This window comes from Nycticebus coucang, chromosome 5 (genome assembly GCF_027406575.1).
Source record: "Nycticebus coucang isolate mNycCou1 chromosome 5, mNycCou1.pri, whole genome shotgun sequence".
NCBI classification, from domain to species: domain Eukaryota; kingdom Metazoa; phylum Chordata; class Mammalia; order Primates; family Lorisidae; genus Nycticebus; species Nycticebus coucang.
Genome location: NC_069784.1, coordinates 40,390,195 through 40,411,736, shown reverse-complemented (window position 1 = coordinate 40,411,736; position 21,542 = coordinate 40,390,195). Strand labels below are relative to the sequence as shown.

Here is a 21,542-nt window from a genome sequence, read left to right as displayed (position 1 = left end):
GAGCCCCAGGCCCACATCTGCCTGGCAGCTGAGCCATCCGGGACAAGGCCCCTAAATTGTGACAGGCATCACCACGGAGCAATGGCTAACATTTCTGCAGGGCTTCTCACGTGCACAGCCAGCATGTGCTCTCAGGTTGACTGGCTCTATTCTCAAAGTTCTTACCCATTGCTCTGTCCTGACTTCCAGTTGCCACACTGCTCACCAGGCATCTGTGACAGGTGGCGCCTGACAAACTCGGTGTGGCTACATCCTTCCCCACTCTCCAGCTGAGGAAGCCGCAGCCCAGTGTAGTCAGAGAGCTGGCAAAGGCCCCACACTCCTAAGAGGTGGGGTTCAAACCGCCCTCAGACCAAACCGAAGCTCATCACCCAACAGATGGAGCCTGAACTAGGAAAAGAGGACATGGAGCAGAAGGAGTTCTGAACATTCATGATTCTGTGTCCTGGCCTGCAGCTCCCCACAGGACCTCCTCAGGGACCCCACAGTCTGGAGAGAAAGGCCCTGGATCGGAAAGCCAAGCCTGGGTTCAGATCAGATCTGTGACTCTACTCCTGTGGTCTTGGGTAGGCCACTTGGCCCCTGGGACTCAGTCTTCCCAATTGTAAAACATCTTCTAACCTCACACAATTATTGTCATCTAGTGAGATAAGTGAAGATGAAATAACTTTGAAAAGATGACAATGCTATACACTGCAGGATAGCCTGTCACCTGTAAATGAAACTGTCCCAAAGCTACAACCACTATAGAATTTGCCTCAGGCTAGGTACCTTACTTTTCTCCCACCTTCCCCTCACCTTCAGTCTTCCTGGCTTCAATGTTCTTAAATTTAAATTGAAACTAGAGTGAACCTGAGGAAGGAAAATCTATGTTTGTAGATATCCAAGCCCACTGAGCATGCTCGCCTAACTCCACTTCCAGCACACACACATTTAGATACTTCCTTCCCACTGAAAAGGGTTTTTCAAAATGAAATCATTCACCATGAACATCTTCAACTCAGGCTAAAAAAAATTCTAAAGGCTTGGGAGGCTGAGGCAAGAGAATCACGTAAGCCCAAGAGTTGGAGGTTGCTGTGAGCTGTGTGATGCCACGGCACTCTACTGAGGGTGGTACAGTGAGACTCTGTCTCAACAACAACAACAACAACAAAAAAAATTCCAAAGGCTAGAGGTTTCTAGAAGTTCCTGACATATGAAGAATTTGAGAGTAACAATAGCTGTAACATAGCAATCTCTCCACCAAGCATTTTATACACATTAACTCATTTGAGATACAAAAAACAACCCCAGGAGTTACTTTCAGATGAGCGGTGGTTTACTGGACATTACTCATTGGTCACACAGCCTCTATTCTCTTGTTATTCCTTTCCCACAGAATCCCATCTGTGTTCACTGATCCATGCCCACCCCTCACCACTTGGTTCAAGAGGCAGTGGGGGAAGTGATGTGGGATGGTTAAATTCTGGGTATATTTTGAAGATACAACCAAAAGCATGTATGCGGGACTGGCTATTAGTGCAAAAGAAAGAAAGACATCACAGACAAGGCACAGAAACATGTTGGGTAGATTCAAGGGTTTCATACCAATACAAAATCATACTTTTTGTTATTAAAAAATGTTAACATCTTCTCTTATTGAGGCCTCTCTCTGCCAGCATTGATGGAGATTATCCTTTGCTGGGGAGAGTTTTCCCGTTAGCCAGTCTCCTTTGCAACTTCTTCTAGTCATCCGTGTGTGAAAACTCAGCAGGCACAAACTATTTTCAGGGAAGAATGTTCCCTAAACAACCATGACATTCCTTCCCAAGCTAAAAATAAGTCATTGTTTATTCCGTGGTATACCTTACCTCAATAACCAAGAATCACCTTGGCTTCTGTTTAATGAACTTCTTCCTCTCCACAGCTCACAGCAGGCAGGAAGACTGAGGGTCTTCATGCTCCTTCCCTGACTCCCCTAGAATGGATGTGTGTGGCTGGAAGGAAATGGAGGTTGCCCTGGTCAATTTCGATAACTCAGATGAAATTCAGGAAGAGCCAGGCTACACCACAGACTTTGACCCAACCAGCCCAAAAGGTCGGCCTGGGAGCAGCCCCTTCTCCAACTGGAGAAGCCTCATCAGTGACACCACCAACCAGGAGACTTCCTTCTCCAAGCTCCCAGGAGACTGTGTTGACCCCCCGGGGCCTGAGCCGGTGGTCTGGAATGAAGGAAACCAGAGAGTGATCATCAACATTGCTGGGCTGAGATTTGAGACCCAGCTCAGAACCCTTAATCAGTTCCCAGAGACCCTCTTGGGAGACCGTGAGAAAAGGATGCACTTCTTTGACTCCATGAGAAATGAGTATTTCTTTGATAGGAACCGGCCCAGTTTTGACGGCATCCTATATTATTACCAATCTGGTGGGAAAATCCGGCGCCCAGCCAATGTTCCTATTGATGTCTTTGCTGATGAGATCTCCTTCTATGAACTGGGTAGCGAGGCCATGGACCAGTTCCGGGAGGATGAAGGCTTCCTCAAAGACCCTGAAACACTGCTCCCCACCAATGACATCCACCGTCAGTTCTGGCTCCTCTTTGAGTACCCCGAGAGCTCCAGCGCTGCCCGTGGTGTGGCTGTGGTCTCAGTGTTGGTTGTGGTCATCTCCATCACCATCTTCTGCCTGGAGACACTACCAGAGTTCCGGGAGGATAGGGAGCTGAAGGTGGTTAGGGATCCCAGCCTCAACTCTAGCAAGACAGTCCTCTCCCAGACCATGTTCACCGACCCTTTCTTCATGGTGGAATCTACCTGCATCATGTGGTTTACCTTTGAGCTGGTGCTTCGGTTCGTGGTCTGCCCCAGCAAGACTGACTTCTTTAGGAACATCATGAATATTATCGACATCATCTCCATCATCCCCTACTTTGCAGCTCTCATCACAGAGCTGGTCCAGGAGACAGAGCCGAGCACCCAGCAGAACATGTCCCTGGCCATCCTGAGGATCATCCGCCTGGTGAGGGTCTTCCGCATCTTCAAGCTCTCCCGCCACTCCAAGGGGCTGCAGATCCTGGGGCAGACGCTGAAGGCATCCATGCGGGAGTTGGGGCTGCTCATCTTCTTTCTCTTCATTGGGGTCATCCTCTTCTCCAGTGCAGTGTACTTTGCGGAGGTGGACGAACCTGAGTCCCATTTCTCTAGCATTCCTGATGGGTTCTGGTGGGCAGTGGTCACCATGACAACTGTAGGCTATGGTGACATGTGCCCCATCACCCCAGGGGGGAAGATTGTGGGCACTCTGTGTGCCATTGCAGGGGTCCTCACCATTGCCCTCCCTGTGCCTGTCATTGTCTCCAACTTCAACTACTTCTACCACCGGGAGACTGAGAACGAGGAAAAGCGGAACATCCCAGGAGAAATTGATAAAATCCTCAACAGTGTGGGCTCAAGAATGGGCAGCACAGACTCTCTTACTAAGACCAACGGTGGCTGTTCCACAGAGAGGTCCAGGAAGTGATCAGTCCAGGGCTTCCTGGGTCCCTGTGTCTGTCTTTCTCTCCCTTTTTTCTTTCTACCTGCTTCCTTACCTCCCTCCCTCTTTCTATCCCCCTTCTCTGACTCTCAACTTTTCCAAAGACCAAAACTGATCTTTAATAACCGGAAGCCATCTTTGACTACAAGCTGTTTTGATAAGCCCATACTTCTTTCTAAGCTGTTTCCTTTCAACCCACTGTTGGAAGATTTTATTCTCCTTTCCAGTGAAGGGGTAGTTTAGGTCCCCAGACCAGAAGTAGGAACATCATCTGGGAGAAAGAAATGCAGAATCCAGGCCTCCCCAGATCTACCGAATCACAGTCTACATTTCATAAGATCACAAGTGATTTATTTGCATATTAAAGAGTAAACATTTTGGTCTTTCTGAGAGGAAACACATTAAAAGGCCAGGGATTACTATGAGCAATAACCAAGAGCCCAGAACTGTTTAATAACAGCACTAATAATACCTTACACTTGTGTAGCGTCGCATAAATTTTCTAAAGCATTTCACCACATTTCTCACTGCATATCAAAATAACCAGTAAATTCGATTTGATTGGTATTCCCTTAATGGAGCAAAGCAGGGGAGAGCAACTTACTGAAGGTCACTGAGACAGAGTGGCATAGCCGAGGTTGTCAAATCTCCCACCTGCTGGCCTTAGTGCTCTTTCCCCTGATGAGAAGGATGTGCTGGAACAGGCGGCAGGAGTTTATGAAGTCTGTGTTTCAGAGGCGCCAATCAGCAAGACACACTTCCCAGGGTCTCCACATAGCCTGGGAGGGCAGTGCCTGCCTGGCCCCTCGCTCCTCAGTCCCCTCCCTGGACAGAGGACAAGTGGAAACTTTCCCAGATGATTTCTACCTGGCTCATCTCCAGGGCTTCACACAAAGACCAGGGAACCTGAGTGTGGGAAGCATGGGCCCCAAACTGCTCCAGGAAAATAGACATATCCCTGCCTTGGGTTCAGCTCCCATCAAGTCATCAGGAATTAGCCAGTAGCCTATGGGGCCACTGTGAAGGGAAGAGCAGGGTGCCACGGCATGTGCCCAGAGGCCTGGCTTACTCAAGGAGGAGGGTGGTGGCAGGCTGACAGAGGATTGTCCTCCCAGGAGAGGAGCCTGCTCAGTCCACCAAGCTCCCAAGTGAGTGAAATTAAGATTCCCAGAATCAATAGTCCATTTCATCTGTCCCTTCTCCATCCACCCCCTGATGTAAAAAAGACCCTATGCTTTACTCTAGCCCTTTATCCACCACCTGGCCACACGTCAAAGAGTAGTCAGCACCAGAACAATGGCCCTGGGTGGCACCTCACCAAAGAGCTCTGCTCCACACAACACACAATCCTGGCTGTCTTGGTCAGGGTTCCAGAGCAACAGAGCCAATAGGGGTGTGTGTGTGTGTGTGTGTGTGTGTGTGTGTGTGTGTGTGTGTGTGTAAAGCTTTATATTTATATTTATAATGGGGAGAGAGAGAAAAGACAGAGATTTGTTATAGGGAATTGGCTCACGTGATTATGAAAGCTGACAAGTCCCAAGTTCTTCAGGCATTACCGGACCAAGAGGGTCTGGCCACCTGCCACTGTCCAGTCAATATGCAGAGACAGGGTTTAGGTCCAAACAAGATTTATTATCAGAAGGCCAGTGATTCTGGAGAACAGCCAGAGGAGACTCTCAATTCTGTTCTGTCTCAGGTACAATTCTAATAACTTTTGTAATGGGAATACCAGGAAACAAACCCAGATAATTTTAACTTTCTCTGACAACAAAGAAGAAAATCATAGTCTTCACTCTAACAATGCAAAACATTAAAACAACACAAAGGTAATTTTCTTTTTTTTTTTTTTTTGTAGAGACAGAGTCTCACTTTATGGCCCTTGGTAGAGTGCCGTGGCATCACACAGCTCACAGCAACCTCCAACTCCTGGGCTTAAGCGATTCTCTTGCCTCAGCCTCCCAAGCAAAGGTAATTTTCACTGTAACAAAATATCCAAGAGAATCATCAAAGGAAACATTATATCCTCAAAGTAAGCTGTACTTTACCAATATCACAACACCTGCTGTCCATGTGTGACTGCTTCCTCAGAGTCTCCTGAGACAAACACCCTCACAATCCCGACCGTAACCAGACAACCCTGGGAGTAGGGGAGGTGAGGACCTGAGCTGAGCAGACGAGGCCAGCTGTCCTGCCTCAGCTTAGCTTCTCAGAGCTTGCAGACCTCTTTTCTGGCTTCACAAGGTGATTGCAAACTGGAGAGTCAGGAAAGCTCACATTGTATGTCCAGATGGAAGGCTGATAGGCTGGAGACCTGGGAAGAGCCAGTGTTTCATTTCAAGTCCAAAGGCAAAGTAGAACCCACGTCGAAGCCGGAAGGTGGGCAGTCAGCCTGGAGGAGGGGCAGCCTTCAGCTAATTGGATGGGACCACTGCCTATGGAGACAACCTGCTTGACCCAGTCTACTCATTTAAAAGTTAATCACCTCCAGAATCACCACACAGAGGCACCCAGAATAATGCTTTACCAGATAGCTGGGCACTGTGTGGCCCAGTCAAGTTGACATAAAATTAATCATCACACAGGCACAAACCCAGCCCCACAGGACTCTGCAAGATACAATGCTTCAAAAACAGATGCCACCACCCAACTTTACTTCAGGACAGGTGGGCTAGAGTAAAAAGGTTTCCCCGCTTTTCTTCTTTCTTTCCTTTTGTCTTTATGCCCTAAAAAGCTAGATTTAGCAATTTTTAAATTCCCTTTCCATTCTAACAATCTAAAAATCTTTTCTTGCACTTTAACCTCAAGGTTTAATTAGGCACCGAGACATGCAGAGATTTAGCCTGGGCCCCATACAAGACATTGCTGCCCTTAGACCTGGGTAAAAGGCTCCTGCCCCAGGCCCCTAACCTCTAGGTTCCAGGCTTTGGAGTGTCTTCCTTACAATTTTCTAAGTTCCCTTCCAATTTCTTCCCCTCAGGGCCCTCTCCACTTCTCCACCCACCCCACACTACCAAGCAAGTGGGGTCAACTAGATGCCCCAAAGAGTCCTGGAGGACTCACACCCATGGAGTCACCCTGAGATTTCAGGTCAGACTCTGGTTCTAGGGCAGTGGCCTGGTGAACAGATGGTTCCCCCTGTCTGGTTTATAAGATCACACAAGCTCAGGTGCCAGAACAGTGATAAAACTTTGAATTGGGGTGATGCAAATTTCTATGTACACAATACCCTTCCAAAAGCTACTTGCCCAAGATCCCAAGCACCCCAGGGGTGACCTTGACAAAGAGCCCACATGCCCACATTCAGCAGCCCACATTCAGCCCTCCAGATGCCATGTCATAGTACCAAAAGCTCTCCCCTTTGAGGGTTAATGTTTTGAGGTAAATATTACCCCCACTTTGCCAGAGAAGGAAAGGTCTCAGAGTTTGGAGGGCACACAACCAGGAAGCAGTAGAGAAGAGATTTGCATCTCAGTCTCTGATGCCAAAGTGTATTCCCTCACGCTGCCTGCCCAGAGCTCCCTGAACAGAACAGTCTCCACCAGAGCAAGGAAGCTGGGGCTGGGGCTGGGGCTGCGCAGACAGGCTCAGCAGATAGGCTTGGCACTTCCCGGCAGCAGGAGGCTGCTGCTCCTTGGGGCCCCACTCTCTTACTCGCTCTGAGTCTGTGAGCAGCAGCAGAGCCACATGCTGGCCTTGCATCCTGGCGTGCCACAGGCACAGGGGGATGATCAGACCCCTGGACAGGATGGCCAAAGCTCCAGAGGCTAAGTTGGGGTCCCAGGAGCCTGTATTCCCCTCTCCTCTCCTGAGGTCGCCAGGATGGGCATAACGGAGCACAGGGGAGATACTCTTTTACTTTGGCTGATCTAGTTCTCCCTACAGCCTTAGCAGGCCTGATCATAAGGTTCTGATGCCCAGGAAGCAGGTCGTGACTGTCAGGCTGGTGCCAGGACCTGGGGCTGCAGAGCCCTCCGTTCCCCATGCCACTGCTGCCAGTGGAGCAGGTGTCACACTGCAGAGGCAAGCCTTCCATTCCCCCTGCTACTGCTGGCAGTGGGGCAGGTGTCACAGCCCTGTGCACCTACACTGGGTTGTCTGTTTCTTCTTTAGCAACCCAGGGCAGGAGAAAACCTATGGGAGCCCCTCTCACTATTGGTCCGTCCAATCTCCTATTTGCAGTGTGGTCCATGGAGAAGCACCCAGGTGACTCACTCACAGAGGGAAAGGAGAGGAGCAGGGAGAGGAGGCAGAGTTATCAAGGGGCTCAGGTGCGAAGCCCAGAAGGAAAAATGCTCCCACCAGCCATCAGAGAGGAGAGAACTGGTGAGCAGCCAGGCTCAGCTGGCCCTGCCTTTCTGGCCCAGAGCAAGGCCTGAGGCCTCCATCCAGTGAGTTCTATTCATTGAGCACCTGTCACATGCCAACCCTTGATAGCCACGACTAAGGACAGGGAAAGAACAAAAGGGCTCCTTTTATTTTCATAGTAAAAAAAAACATGCCAGCTGTCTTTGCAAAGAACTGTACACACTGGGACTAACAATTGTGTATCCATCATTCTTTTAAAAAAGTTTTATAAGCCATAAAGCATTTCAAAATTTAAGGGTTTTTGAGTAAATACCCTCTAGACTTGGAATCAAAGGACCTGGATGAGTTTTTAGTAATTATGGAACTTGGGCCTCAATGAGCTTCAGTTTCCTTAAGCGGAAAACAGGTAAAAGTACTCACCAAGCAGCGAACGTGGCTGTGTTCTCCCCTCCCCATCCCATCCTGCAGGGGGCGCCCCGAGTCCTCCAGGATCCCCCCTCCCCCAGCCTGGCCAATGGGATCCTCAGACCTCCCGGGACCCTCAAAGCAGGAGGCAGGTCCCTTGCAACTTCCTATTTCTCTGATTCTTATACTCAACCTCCTTGAGTTTACTTCCAAATCCAAAAACTGGACAGGATTACCAAGCCTGAGGAGACTGAGTAGAAGTAACGCTGTTGGAAGGACGCAGAGAGGAGTATTACCAAAAGTCATTTTTGGCTGCACAAAGCCACTGCACAAAAGAAAGGAATTACGATTCTTTAAAAGCTTTCCTTTCGGACCCCTTACCACTATCCAAATAGGTGTAGCGCTTGCCTTTGCAATGCTAAGCTGAATGCACTGATTTCAAAGATTTTCAAAGACAACTTTAACTAGGATTACCTGATGAGGGCACAGGCAGTAGTAGGGGCGGGCACAACATCACGTGTAATAAACTACCACGTTCTAGGCGTGTCACACACGTTTCTCATTTCATCTGAACATCCACAAGGTAGATTATTTCCATTATTTTCCCCAGCCCCCCCCCCCCCCCCACACACACAGGTTGAATATCCCTTATCCAAAATGCTAGGCACCAAAAACGTTTCAGATTCCGGATTTTGGGGGGGTGGCAGATTTTGGGATATTTGCATGACCCTATGAGTATCACTCAGGCCTTTTCGACATTTCAGCAATATCTTTAACCACAGAGTAGAGACTGAGCAAAATAACAGAGTGAGTGATGCCTGTAGGCCCCATGGTGGGGGGGGGGGGCATCCGGGGACCTTCTCCTTCTGTTGGCGTGTCTGGTGTGCACATGTTATTTTATCGCCATTTTATTACCCTGTGTGTGTGCTTGTGTGGGGATATGCACGGGTACAGGAGAGAAGTATCACAGCCCAAAGGGCTGGGGGGGTCTTTTTCCCTTGGAAATGCCGAATAAATTTTGTGTCATGTGCCCACCTTGTGACTCCAACCTGTCACATGAGGTCAGGTGTGGAATTTTAAGCTTGTGGTACCATATATGGAATCAAAAAGTTTCAGATTTTTGGAGCATTTCAGATTTTGGACTTTAGATTTTCAAATTTGGAATGTTCAACCTGTATGGTATGTGTGTATAAGTAAACACACATGAACATAATCACTTTTCTGTTATAATTATTATTATCAATAATTTCTTATGAAGATGTTAACTCCAAAAGGCAGGAATTTTTGTCTGTTAATTGATATATTCCCAGAGCCTATCACAGCACACAGTAGGTGCTCAATAAACATTTGTTGAATGAATTAATTGTCCCTTCAAATTCTTCCTCCCAATACCCTAAGCAAGGAGACTAGCGTAAGCCACTAATATGCCTGGTAAGATCTCACCCTACCCACCCGACTCTCCCCAAATCCTAGACCTACGAGGCTTTAGGGGGAAATATAACCACAGGTAACCCTGAAAGCACTGTGGGGGTAGGCTCTGGAGCCTGGGGTGTAGAAAGGGGGCACGGGAGGCCTGACCAGGAGACCTAGCATACTGCTGGCCAGCAGGCGTCACCAGGCTCCCAGCAGGGCTGCACACAGGTGCCCCCAGCTTGAAGCTGACCCACAGAAACATCTGTTTTGCCCACATGTGCTGTACAAAATTTTGAGCCAACATTTAAAAGTTGGGAGATTTCACATTTTAAAAATCTTGTTTTAAAAAAGGATAGATGGGCTCAGTGCCTGTAGCTCAGCAGCTATGGCACCAGCCACATACACCGGAGCTGGCAGGTTCAAACCCAGCCCAGGCCTGCCAAAAAACAATGATAACTATAACCGAAAAGTAGCCAGGTGTGTGGCAGACGCCTGTAGTCCCAGCTGAGGCGGGCAAGGAGGCTGAGGCAAGAGAATCGCTTAAGCCCAACAGTTTGAGGTTGCTATGAGCTGTGACACCAGGGCACTCTTCTGAGGGCAACATAGCAAGACTGTTTCAAAAAAAAAAAAAAAAAAAGAAAGAAAAAGAAAAGAAAGAAAGGACAGATGAAATAAGGGCAGCAAAATCTTGGTAATTATTGAATCCAGGTAGTGGGGGGTCTATGGGGACTCATTTCACTACTCTATTTTCATGTGTGCTTAAAATTTTTCATCATAGAAAAAAATTTTAATATATTTCTAACTTTTCTGGAAAACCAGGGTATTTGGCCAACCAGGCTGACCACAAAGGCCAAGGCTCTCTAAGTCACTTTTTCTGCTCCCCCTTGGTGCCCCTGACAGTGGCCCACCAGAAGGCTCTGGGCTATGATCATTGTCCTGCTGGGTGTGACACGCTGGCCCTGAGGGCTGTCGGCCTGCCCAAGAAGTCAGGAAACGTATTTTGTATTGGGAGCTTTGCTTTATCCAACAAATGGCTGAGATCTGATGAGTTGCTCTCTTCTCCCAACCATTCACGTGCGAAGTGAGAGGATGAGGTTCCTGCCAGGGAGGACGGAGTAGCAACAGCCCACAGGGTTGTCCCTCCCCATCCAGGGAGAAAGCTTCCTGCCCTGGGCAGGACTCAGTGGGGCAAGGAGAGCCAGGACCCCTTATTTCTCTGACAGTCAACAGAAGCCCTGTGTCTGACCCCTTCACAAGCCTTCAAAGGCCCTTCTGGACAGCAGGCAGGTCCCACGGTTATACCCAGCATCTGCTGGCAGCCTCTCCCAGAGGGCAGCAACAAGGACTTCTCCTGCAAGTCCTGCTCAGGCCCAGCAACACCAGTGCTGAGAGGGCGCTCACCCACTCACATCCCCCAACCCCCAGGCCCTGGGGTTTAACCCTCTACCTCCTAATTGAGTCTTAGGGGTGGGGAAGGGAAGGAGACACCCAAGTGCCCCTGCCCTGCTCTGCTGTTGATTCTAGCCTCCTAAAAGACAAAATGCATTCTGTTTGTCCCACAGGGTGGAGCATTCTAAAGGCCCTTTGAAGTAAGGAAGAGAGAAGCCCTGGTCTCCCCAGGGACACTGTGTTTGCTTGGGCCGCACATCCTAGAGGCAGGAGGACATGTGCCCTCAAATACATGGATGAAAAGGAAGGGAGAGGGTAACAGGGAGCTAGGAGATGGGTAAAAGGCAGATCAGACAAGCTTTGGTTATCACGTCTCAGGGGAAGCGGAGGTAAAAAGCTGCCTGCGAAATGTCACTGGATAATGAGTGCTATTTCGCTTCCTTTGCTGAGATGTCAGTCAGATGCTAGGGGAGGGAACGGCAACAGTCCTTAGGAATTTTAGATGTATCTTCTGCTCTTCTGAACTGATGGACCAGGGCTGAGCCCTCTCCCTCCCACCCCCACCCTGTTCTTCTGTCCTTAACAGAAATAGTAAATATAAATATAAAAAATAATAAATAATGCCAGGCCCCCAAGATTCTCATGAGAATTAAATAAGATAACATATAAGATGCCCTAGGAAATAGTAAAAGGCACTCAGCAGAGTAGGATGCAGGTGGATGGTGACCTGACTCTCACGTGGCAGATTTATGCCCAGCCCACAACCTGCGAGAGGCAGAGAGAGTGCGGGGTAAACATCCACCTGTGGGTTGTAAGCCCAGAGTCATTACAATGTTATAATCTCAGCACAGTGTCTGGTACATAATCCCATAACAGTGTCTACTGCTCAACAAATACTCGTGGAATGAAGGAAAAAAAGGAAGAAGGAAAATACAGGGGGATGATGCAGTGATCAGATTGCGTTCCTTGAAAAAATAGTAGTAACTGATATTTATTTCATGCCATGCACTATTCTAAAACATTTAATGTGAATGCACTAATCGGAGCCCTGTAGGTCTCAGGACCTATAATTAGTTCCATTTCATAGAAGAGACAATGAAGTCGTTGAGCAGTCATGTGCCCAAGATGCTAGGACTGCCAGGCTCCGTACCCAGAGGTGTGGCTGTGAGTCACATGGTACTCCTCTGCCCCAAGCCACCTCCACTAGCAATGCTGGCTCAGCAGAGCCCGGAGGCAGGTGAAGTTCGAGGCTACCCCATCTCCACAACCCACAGGTCCCATGCTGGCCTGAACCTTCTGCTCTGTGTCTGTTGCTAGGAAGCTACATAAAAATGCGCCTTTCCATTCTGTCCAGTGTTAATCCCATCAAGAGAAGAGCAGACAAATCGATCCAACTTTTTCTCCTTTGTAATCAGCTCCACGTCACATGCTTGAAAACACCTTGTACCACCCCTATTGCTTCCCTGCAGGACACCCTTTCCCTTATTTCTGCTTTTGAAATCCATCCCTCAAGACCCCTCATGTGCCCCTTCCTCTATGAAGCTTGCTCTGCTTCCTCTGCTCCCATACCTTGCCCACTCATGATGATAGGCCTCGTCCTAGGGAAGATTTGCAAGGATGAAGTCTTGCCTGGCTCATCACCATGGCCTCAGAACACCAAGACACCATACCTGGCACACTGTCTGTGAGAGTTGTATTTACTAGCGTAAAACTGTAAAGACACTATGGCTCCTTAGTGCTGATGGACACTTCACCTATGGCCACATGACAAATTACATCAACATTTAATAGTTTGAAACAACACACATTTACTTCTCTGTGGATCAGGAATTCAGGAGAAGGTTAGATGGGTCTCAGCCATCAAGGTGTGAGCCAGGGCTGCCATCACCTGAAGGTTCCACTAGGTGGGGATGGGACACGTCTGAACTCACTCACATGGTTGTTGGCAGGATTTGGTTTCTCCAGTTCCCCTCTGGCTGCTTCCTGGAAGTCATTCCCAGTTCCTGGCCACATGGACCTCTTCACATAGCAGCTTACAACAGGGCAGCTTAGAGTCAGAGAGAGTCCAGGCAAGACAGAGTCCACTGTCTTTGCAAATCAGCCTTGGAAGTGACATCTCATCACTTTAGGGTCTTCTATTCATTACAAGATAGTCACTAAATCCAACCCATGCTCAAGGAGAGCAGCTTGCACAGGACAAGAGAACCAGAAGGCCGGGCTCACTGGAGGCCATTTAGGAAGGCAGTCAACCACAGAGGGTGAAGTGTTGGGTAGGACATGTCTCCCTTGCCAAAGCAGAGCTGGATCAGCAGAGAGGATGGTTAAAATGAGAGTTGCATATTGGAATAGGGCTATGAGTCTTTTCACCCACAAAAATATAAGGTCTCCCCCACTGGTCACCTCACCCAGCCCAGTTTCCTGACAGCAAGGCAGGCTGTGGGAAGGTACCATTGTCCCCCTGGTTCCCACTTCCCAGCCTGCCCACATGCCTCCTGTGGCAACAATGCTCCCGATAGTGTGTCCTTTTGTACAAAACACTTTAACATTCACTATTTCACTCCTCAGGCCTATCCTCTGGGAGATGTCCTAGTATGTTCCAGTTTAACAGCTCAGAAACTGAGGCCACGGTGAAGGTCACATGGCTTAATGAGTCACAGGGCTGGCGTCTGACATCTTGAAATTTATCTAATCTTCTAAAAACTTATTTCTGTATCTAGACTACCACCCCCATACAATTACTACCTATAGTGGGAACAAAAAATTGCTACTTATTTGTCCAAAATTTAGTATCCAGGCAGCACTGTCTTCCCTAGACATCTAAAACCCAAATGTTCTCCTTCCCTTTGTACAAACAATTCTCTGTAAAGAAAATGGCAAGGCTTTGTGGGCGGAGCTTGGGATCTGGGGTAGGCATGTCCAGTTGTGATGGTCTAGATCTAGTCCTCCACTCCCTGTCAGGAGGTCACTGTGCCGTGATTTGCAGGGGAGTACTGATATTAGGAGTACTGGGTGGTTTCTAATGAGTGTGCCCTATAGCAGCCACAGAGAAAAGGTCACCTCCTAAGGATGAGGGCAAGGTGTGGTCTGTAGGAAGTGGTTTCCTGGTGTCAGTTACCCAAGGAGGAAGGTCTTGGGCAGATAGAGGGGAGCCCCTATCTCCACCTGAATCCCTTTCTTTTGACTCTAGACCTCAAAGAAGGAACTGTCTGGATATGAGCTTCTTGGCAAAGGCAATAAGATATAGCAGGCTAAATAGCACACCACCCCTCTCCCCATGAAAGAGATCCACATCCTAATCCCCAGAACCTTTAAATGTGTAACTTCAAATGGCAAAAGAGACATTGCAGATGTGATTAAGTTAAGGATCTTGAGATGGGGACTCTAACTTGGATTATCTGCATGAGACCCTATAATCACAAGGGCACTCACAAGAGGGAGGTGGGACATCAGAGTTGAAAGATACGACCACAGAAGCAGAAGATGGGGAGACTGGGCCACAAGCCAAGGAATGTAGTCAGCCTGTGGAAACTGAAAAAATCAGTAAGAAAGATTCTTGCGTAGACTGCCAGAAGGAATTCAGTCCTTCTAAGACCTTTGTTTTGGCACACTGAGACTGATTTTGGACTTTGAGTCTCCATAAGATAAATAAACGTATGTTGTTTAAGCCACAAAGTTTGTGGTAATTTGTTACAATAGCAATAGGAAACTACTGTAATAAAATGGTGTCTATTATAAAGAAATTAGCCAGGAGATGGATGGAGTCAACACCATAGCTCTGAAGCCTGGCCACTTGGGGACATGTTGCTCTATTTTTCCCCCCTTGGGTCATCAATACCTATGTGCTAGTCTACTTACACAATAAGTCTTACAATAACAGTAAGAGTCTGTACTCATAATTGAACCGGGAATTTAGAAAGCAAAGGCAGCAGCAGCCCTCAGGAGACCCTGAGGGGCTAGCAGCAGCTATTAGCCAGAAACCCTCCAAGAGAAGGTGACCTGCCTGCAAACCCTAGATTCTGCTCTGCAAAGACGGAGCCTCTGAGCATTGGCCCCCTGGAGGATCAGCTCTTATTTCATCAAGGAAAGAAGTCATAGCCTTTGGGTTCCCCACCACCACCATTTGAAAACCTTCTGCAATGGCCCAGAGGCCTGACATGGCAGTCCTGAAACTTTGGGTCTCTCCACCAACCAAATTATCACAGTCTCAACCAGTGGTTTGGAGACAGGGAGTTCCAGATCAACATGCCCGCAAGGCTGGTTTCTGCTGAGGCCTCTCTTCCTGGGTTGCAGAAGGCCACCTTCCCACCGTGTCTTTGCATGGCCTTTTCTCTGTGCATGTACAATGCTGGTGTCTCTTCCCCTGGAATAAGGACACCAGTCATATCAGATGACCCCTTTTATGACTCAGGTAACCTTAACTGCCTCTTTAAAGGTCCTTTCTTCAAGGGCTTAGGGCAGTGGTTCTCAATCTTCCTAATGCCGCTATGTATTTTCAATTTGTTACAAAGGGGTCACAACCCATAGGTTGAGAACATCTGGGTTAGGGCTTTAGCATATGGATTTGATAGAACACAATTCAGTCCAAAACAGCACAATTCCTACTCATCCCTTCATATCACAGCTCTTGGATGCCTCTGGCTTCAGCTCTCAGATCTTCCAATGAACCCCACTGAGATGATAAAGCCTCCATCTTATCCTCAGGGGGCCTTGGTAGTTTTCCCAGAGGCTGGTAAATTCCAGGTGACTTACCAGGAGCAGCAGAAAGGGAACCCAGTTTCATAGGCCCTACCTTGACCCACAAGGAACAGGCTTCCACAAGCAGACAAAGCACACATTTAGGGCTTCCAGGGACCAGCTTCTTCTCCTTCATTAAATCCTTGCTCCACATCAGGGACACTGAAGCATAGGCTGAGTGGGAACCATACCTTCCGGATCAAGAGCGGGGGCACAAGGCCTAATGGAAGATGGTTGTGATGCTTCAAAATTACCAGCTTTTTTTTAGGACATTGCAATCAATTGAGAGAGGATGGGACAGAATGTTTAAAATCTAGATCCAAAATATGGTCCTTCCCAGTAAATCTCACCAGGACAAAACTCTCACCCCATAAATCTCCAGGAGGATGAAGAGCGTGTTTCACTCCTCACTGAGGCTTCAGTACCTAGCCCTATGGATCCTCGGTAAACATTGGATGAGAGAGAGAATGAGAATTCATGAGACAAGGCCCAGACAAGTAACCAGCATATTTGCCCCTCATACCTCAGGTCAAGGCCTTCAGCTATGTGAGAAAGATGACAGTCCCCTGTGTCACCCTCTGTCACCTTCCCAGCTCAGGTACTTCCAGTGGGGCAGCTGATTTTCCAGTGTGTCTCTGCTCCTATCAAAGAGGCATGCTGGGTCCCCCCTGGTACCTGAACTCCTCAGGGTCTAACCAGTCCTTGAGCCAGCTGGGGTACTCCAAACACGCCAGGGAAGCTCCAGCCCAAGGGGAGAGCTGCTTTGATAGGCTGGGGCAGATGAGGACTAATGGTGGCAGGGAAATGTGGGGCTCACAGACAGGCGGGGAAGGAAGACACGCCTCTTAAGATGTCACTTGAGGCAAGAAGGGAGATTTAAAAGTCTAAGTGGCCATCGGAGAAAAAGAGGCTTGGGAGGCATATGCTCAAGTGCTCACCAGCCTCTGCCAGAAGCCCTCCATGGGCTGCAGAAAGCCCTCCCTCTCCCTGGGTCTAGATAAATCCTTGAAACCCAGACCAAAGCCATAGCCAGGATGCCATCCACAGAACATCTTCTGCACCAGCCTGACAATTAATCCGTTCATCTGACTCTCAGGCCAAAGATTGATTTCTGAAGCTTCTCAGATTCCAGATCTATTCTCTCCCTGACTGGTCTGTGTCTGAGACTCCCAAGAATTATTAAAACGCAGAAAAGCACTTGAAGATTCTCTATTCTTTGTCCACGCCACAGGGCACATGAGCTCAGGTCCTGGAACACAGGCCAAAGCATCTTCAGCTTGGGGCCACCTACCTTACTAGTTCAGGAACTGAAACCAAGAGACTGGCCACGAGAGTGAGTCAGGAAGCCTGGGGGCACCAATTCAAGCCCAAGCATCAGGACAGCCAGTTTTTCCACAATCTGCTTCCTTGAGTAAGAGTGATGTACTCAATGAGAAATGCACACCCTTGGGAGCTAAAATGGGGACTGTGCCTGAGATTTTGTGCTTCCACAGAAAGGCCTGACTTATAGGACCTCCCAAGCAGCAGTTCTAAGCCTCAGGAGGAATTGCTGGCACCTGTTCATCCAGGACATTCCCTGACACATGGGAGGCCTGTCTCGAGAGGCTTTTTGTTCCCTCTTACAGGCCCTAAAAATAAAGCTCCAAGGACACAGTTATTCTGGTCTCAGAATAAACTAACCAGAGATCTGGGAAAGAAAGGGACTCTCAGGTTTCATGGCTGCACCCAGAGGAGAGGGCAAGGACAAAAGGTGGGGGAGCTTGGTGCCCAGGGATGGAGCCTCAGCCTTTGCTTTGAGGACCACTGCTGCCAGCCCCGAGAAGCAGGCTGGGGCCATGAGAAGTCCTCAAAAAGGAGGCACAATTCCACTAGCCAGAATGTGGGGGGACAAGTTTGGTCTGTGTCTTATCCAGCCCTGAAACTCCATGAAGTGTGGAGTGAACAGTTCCTGGCTGCTTTCCAGGACTCTTCAAGCTGTATCTGCTTTGGAATGATGGGCTCTTCTGCTGACGTGCAAGGCCAGTGCCGCTCCCAAGCCCCTCAGGCGCACACAGCCTGCACATCCTCACCCGGCCACTTCTCATTCCAAACATAACCCCTATCATTAAGGAAGATGAGAGAGGGAGGACATAAGAGAACACAGTTTTACAAGGGAATGGCTAACCAGCGAGTGAGGGGGTTAAGGGAAGGGACCACGTCCCTGTCTGTGTGCCTCTTGAAGAAGCTGCCATTATTCCCTGCAGGCAGTAGACGCTATTGCTTGGTTGGTGGCTGCCCCCAAGGTCACCTAGGGTGAGCAGGAGGAATGTTGCACAATATAAACCCAAGGTGCACAAAGCTGGCATCTGAGATTTAGTCACTAGAGGGCGCTCCAGGATAAGAGCTGACTCCTGGGCATCCTCCCCGCCCCCCACCCCCCACCCCACCTCCATCATGGCCTGGGGGGTTAAAAAGGGCCTGTTTAGAGCTTGTTTGTTCATTCGACATTTGTCAAACACTAAGTGCTATAAAGGTTACAAAGTGATGCCAATGTGACAACTTTCATTAGAAAGATAACCAGCATGAGTAATAAATAACTTACCCATTTTTGCACATACCCACCAGCAGCTTCTCTTTATTAAATGCCAATGGACTTAGTCTTTATACACTGTCCTTTCCTCCACATCTGCATGGCTGACCCCTCTTTCATGTCTTTGCTAAAATGCCACCTTCTCACTGAGCTATCCTTCCCATCTTATTCAAAGCATCAGGTGTTCCCCGGCCTTCCCTGTCCTGCTCACCAGCTCCACTTTTTCACACGCTCATAACTACCCCACAAGCCACAAAATTTGTTTAATTGTCATCTCCGTTGTCCGAGTCCCCCCAAGACCTAAGTTCTATGAGGGTGGAGGATTAGTCTGTGCTCTCGGGTGAATAAAGCGCCTAAAACAGCGGTTCACACACAGCAGGTTTTCAATACATATTTTTCATGAATAAAGTAGACAATAGTTCTAATTAGCTCCAAGTAAATCAAGGGGCTAGGGGTCAGCCAATAAGTTATTCCTACAGTTTGGGGAGTTTGGGTGAAAGGCCTCATGTGTAGTAGGGATTTTCTCAGAGGCAGTGACATTTAAGCTGGTCCTGAAGGGTAAGTAGTTCACGGGTTAGAGAAAGTGGAAAGGCATGGCAAACAGAGGGAACGGCAGAGGCAAGGCCTGGAGGGGTCGGGGGAAGCCACCCAGGCATAAGGACAGATTAGATGTCCCTCCTGGCCTCCTCCAGGCAGCTGCTGAAAGCTCTGACCAGTCAGGGGTCCCAGCCTTGACCTGGGCTACTGGGCCGAAGCTGGGCTGTGTCCCTGTGCCTGCCCTGGACTTTCCCTTCCCCACATTCCTGATATAAGTGTCACCTGCACTTCTTGCCATCAGGGACTTGCTGACTGGGGCAGCCTCTGAAGCTGGGCTGTGTCCCTGTGCCCGCCCTGGACTTTCCCTTCCCCACATTCCTGATATAAGTGTCACCTGCACTTCTTGCCATCAGGGACTTGCTGACTGGGGCAGCCCCTGTCACTCTTGTCTCAGTTATTCCTTTCCTTCTGTTTCCAGGAGGAAATAAACTGCACAGCTTAGAAAATAATCCATCATTTTGTCACAACATTTCCATTTCAAAGACTTCCTTTCCAAGCTTTGCTCTGGCCAAACACTTCCCTTATTAGCATGAGAAGAACTGGCAGGGAATTGAATGACTAGGGAGAAAGAGGGGCTGAGAACAGGCTGAGGGCCTGGGGTCTGGGCCTGTCTGGTGCGCGCGCGCATGTGTGTGCGTGTGTGTCCACTAACTATCTCAGTGAGCTTATGCCCCGCAGCACTGATTATTTATGCCACTTGGTCAGAGATTTGCCTGCTCACATTAGTGCACAGGGTGCTCCACTGGGCACCGAGGATTCAAAAAGGGAGAAGGTGGCCAGGCAGAAGAGACAGCTGTACAAGTGAATAACTACACACAATAAACCTGCTAAGCAAGATGAAGTGGAGATTTGGGGATGTCACCTCAGTGGCACTGACATTTAAGCTGGTCTTCAAGCATAGCAGGCAAAAGGAACAGCATGAGCAGAGGCTCAGAGACCAGCCCTGCAGATAGCTGGGTGTGGTCATGACAAAAGGATGTATGGCTGGGTGGACACGAGTGGCCACTGAGGCTTCCTGAGCTGCCCTCTCCCTTCCTGAGCCTCATCAGCAGGCAGGGCTGGAGAAGGACCTGGTAGGGAGTCAGCCCAGCCCTGCTTAGAGGCCCCTCCAGCCCCTCAGGCCTCCCTGGCCTCCAGATGCCCCCTCCTCACAAGTAAAACACAGATGTGCTGTGGCCCCTTCCCAAGACCTCTTCTGTCACCACCTGGGAGAGCTGGGCCAGCCCCAGAGAGGGCCCCGTTTGCAAAACCTTAAAACCCTGGTAGCAGTTTATCTACCCTCCTCCCCCTTCGCTGTCCACCAAGCGTGCACAGAGGAGGTCCACAGGGACAACGAAAGAAGGGGAACTGTTCTAGGTCAGTGGGGGGGTCTTGTGGAGTGGGCCTGAATGTGTGCTGGGAAGGGCGTGGCATAAAGATCCCAGGAGAAAGAGGAAATCAAGAAAGCAGTGTGACTCTTGAGGGTCTCACCGATTAAGGATTCATTCATTCATTCTATAATATTTAGTGGGGCCCTGCAGGAGTTAGACACCAAGATATCAAAATGAGAGCTGCACGGTAGTATCTGTCCTCACTATTTAAAATAGCAAGTCTGGTTAAAATACTTAGGTTTGCTTTTTCTTTAGTAGAAAAATATCTAAAACTTAGGTAAATTGCTAAAATAAATAAATTAGGTAATTAAAAGATTAATAGTCTGAATAAAAATATATGTTTAAAAGCCAGCAAGAAATTCCACTTCTTTCTGTATGTCTGTTTGTGTGTCTGTATATGTTATATGCCTATGATCTTTCCCAAAATATGCAAAAGAGCTCTACTTAATTGGCTTGAAAAAACAAAGAAAGAAAAAGTAAGTGCTTACATCAAGTATTTTATCAGGAAAACACAAAAGAACTCAAATGCCTTTTTGTTCAGGTGACCTTAGTATTCTTTGATAAATAAAATTAATTTTAAACCTGTTATTAGGGCAGAGTACAGTGGCTCACTCCTGTAATCTTAGCTCTCTGGGAGACCAAGGCGGGTGGATCACCTGAGCTCAGGAGTTCAATACCAGCCTGAGCTAGAGCTGGACCCCTATCTCTAAAATTAGCCGGGAGCTGTGCCAGTTGCATGTAGGCCCAGTTACTTGGGAGGCTAAGGCAAGAGGACCCTTTGAGCCCAAGAGTTTGAGGTTGCTGTGAGCTATGATATCTTAGCACTTTACCCAGGGTGACAAAGTAAGACTCTGTCTCCAAAAACATAAAAAGGCGCCTGTGGCTCAGTGAGTAGGGCACCAGCCCCATATGCCGAGGGTGGCGGGTTCAAACCCAGCCCCGGCCAAACTGCAACCAAAAAATAGCCGGGCGTTGTGGCAGGCGCCCGTAGTCCCAGCTGCTCCGGAGGCTGAGGCAAGAGAATCACGTAAGCCCAAGAGTTAAGAGGTTGCTGTGAGCCGTGTGATGCCACGGCACTCTACCCGAGGGCGGTACAGTGAGACTCTGTCTCTACAAAAAAAAAAAGAAAAAAGAAAAAAGAAAGCTGTTATTAAAGTGCAGGTATTTAAAGATTATAAAACTACCACTTCTGTAATATTTCCAAATTTTGCTGGATTTGTTGGATTTGACTGTGAGCTTATGTGATT

At 48.5% G+C, this 21,542-nt stretch overlaps 1 protein-coding gene across 1 annotated transcript; it reads left to right on the top strand.

The window, feature by feature from the left end:
• The first annotated feature begins 510 nt into the window (after nt 1-510).
• KCNA10 (potassium voltage-gated channel subfamily A member 10) lies at nt 511-3,522 on the top strand. The gene is made up of 2 exons (XM_053592011.1): nt 511-566; nt 1,907-3,522. The coding sequence occupies exon 2, from the start codon at nt 1,963-1,965 to the stop codon at nt 3,496-3,498; it is 1,536 nt and encodes a 511-aa protein (XP_053447986.1). The 5' UTR covers nt 511-566; nt 1,907-1,962; the 3' UTR covers nt 3,499-3,522.
• The last annotated feature ends 18,020 nt before the right edge of the window (nt 3,523-21,542 follow it).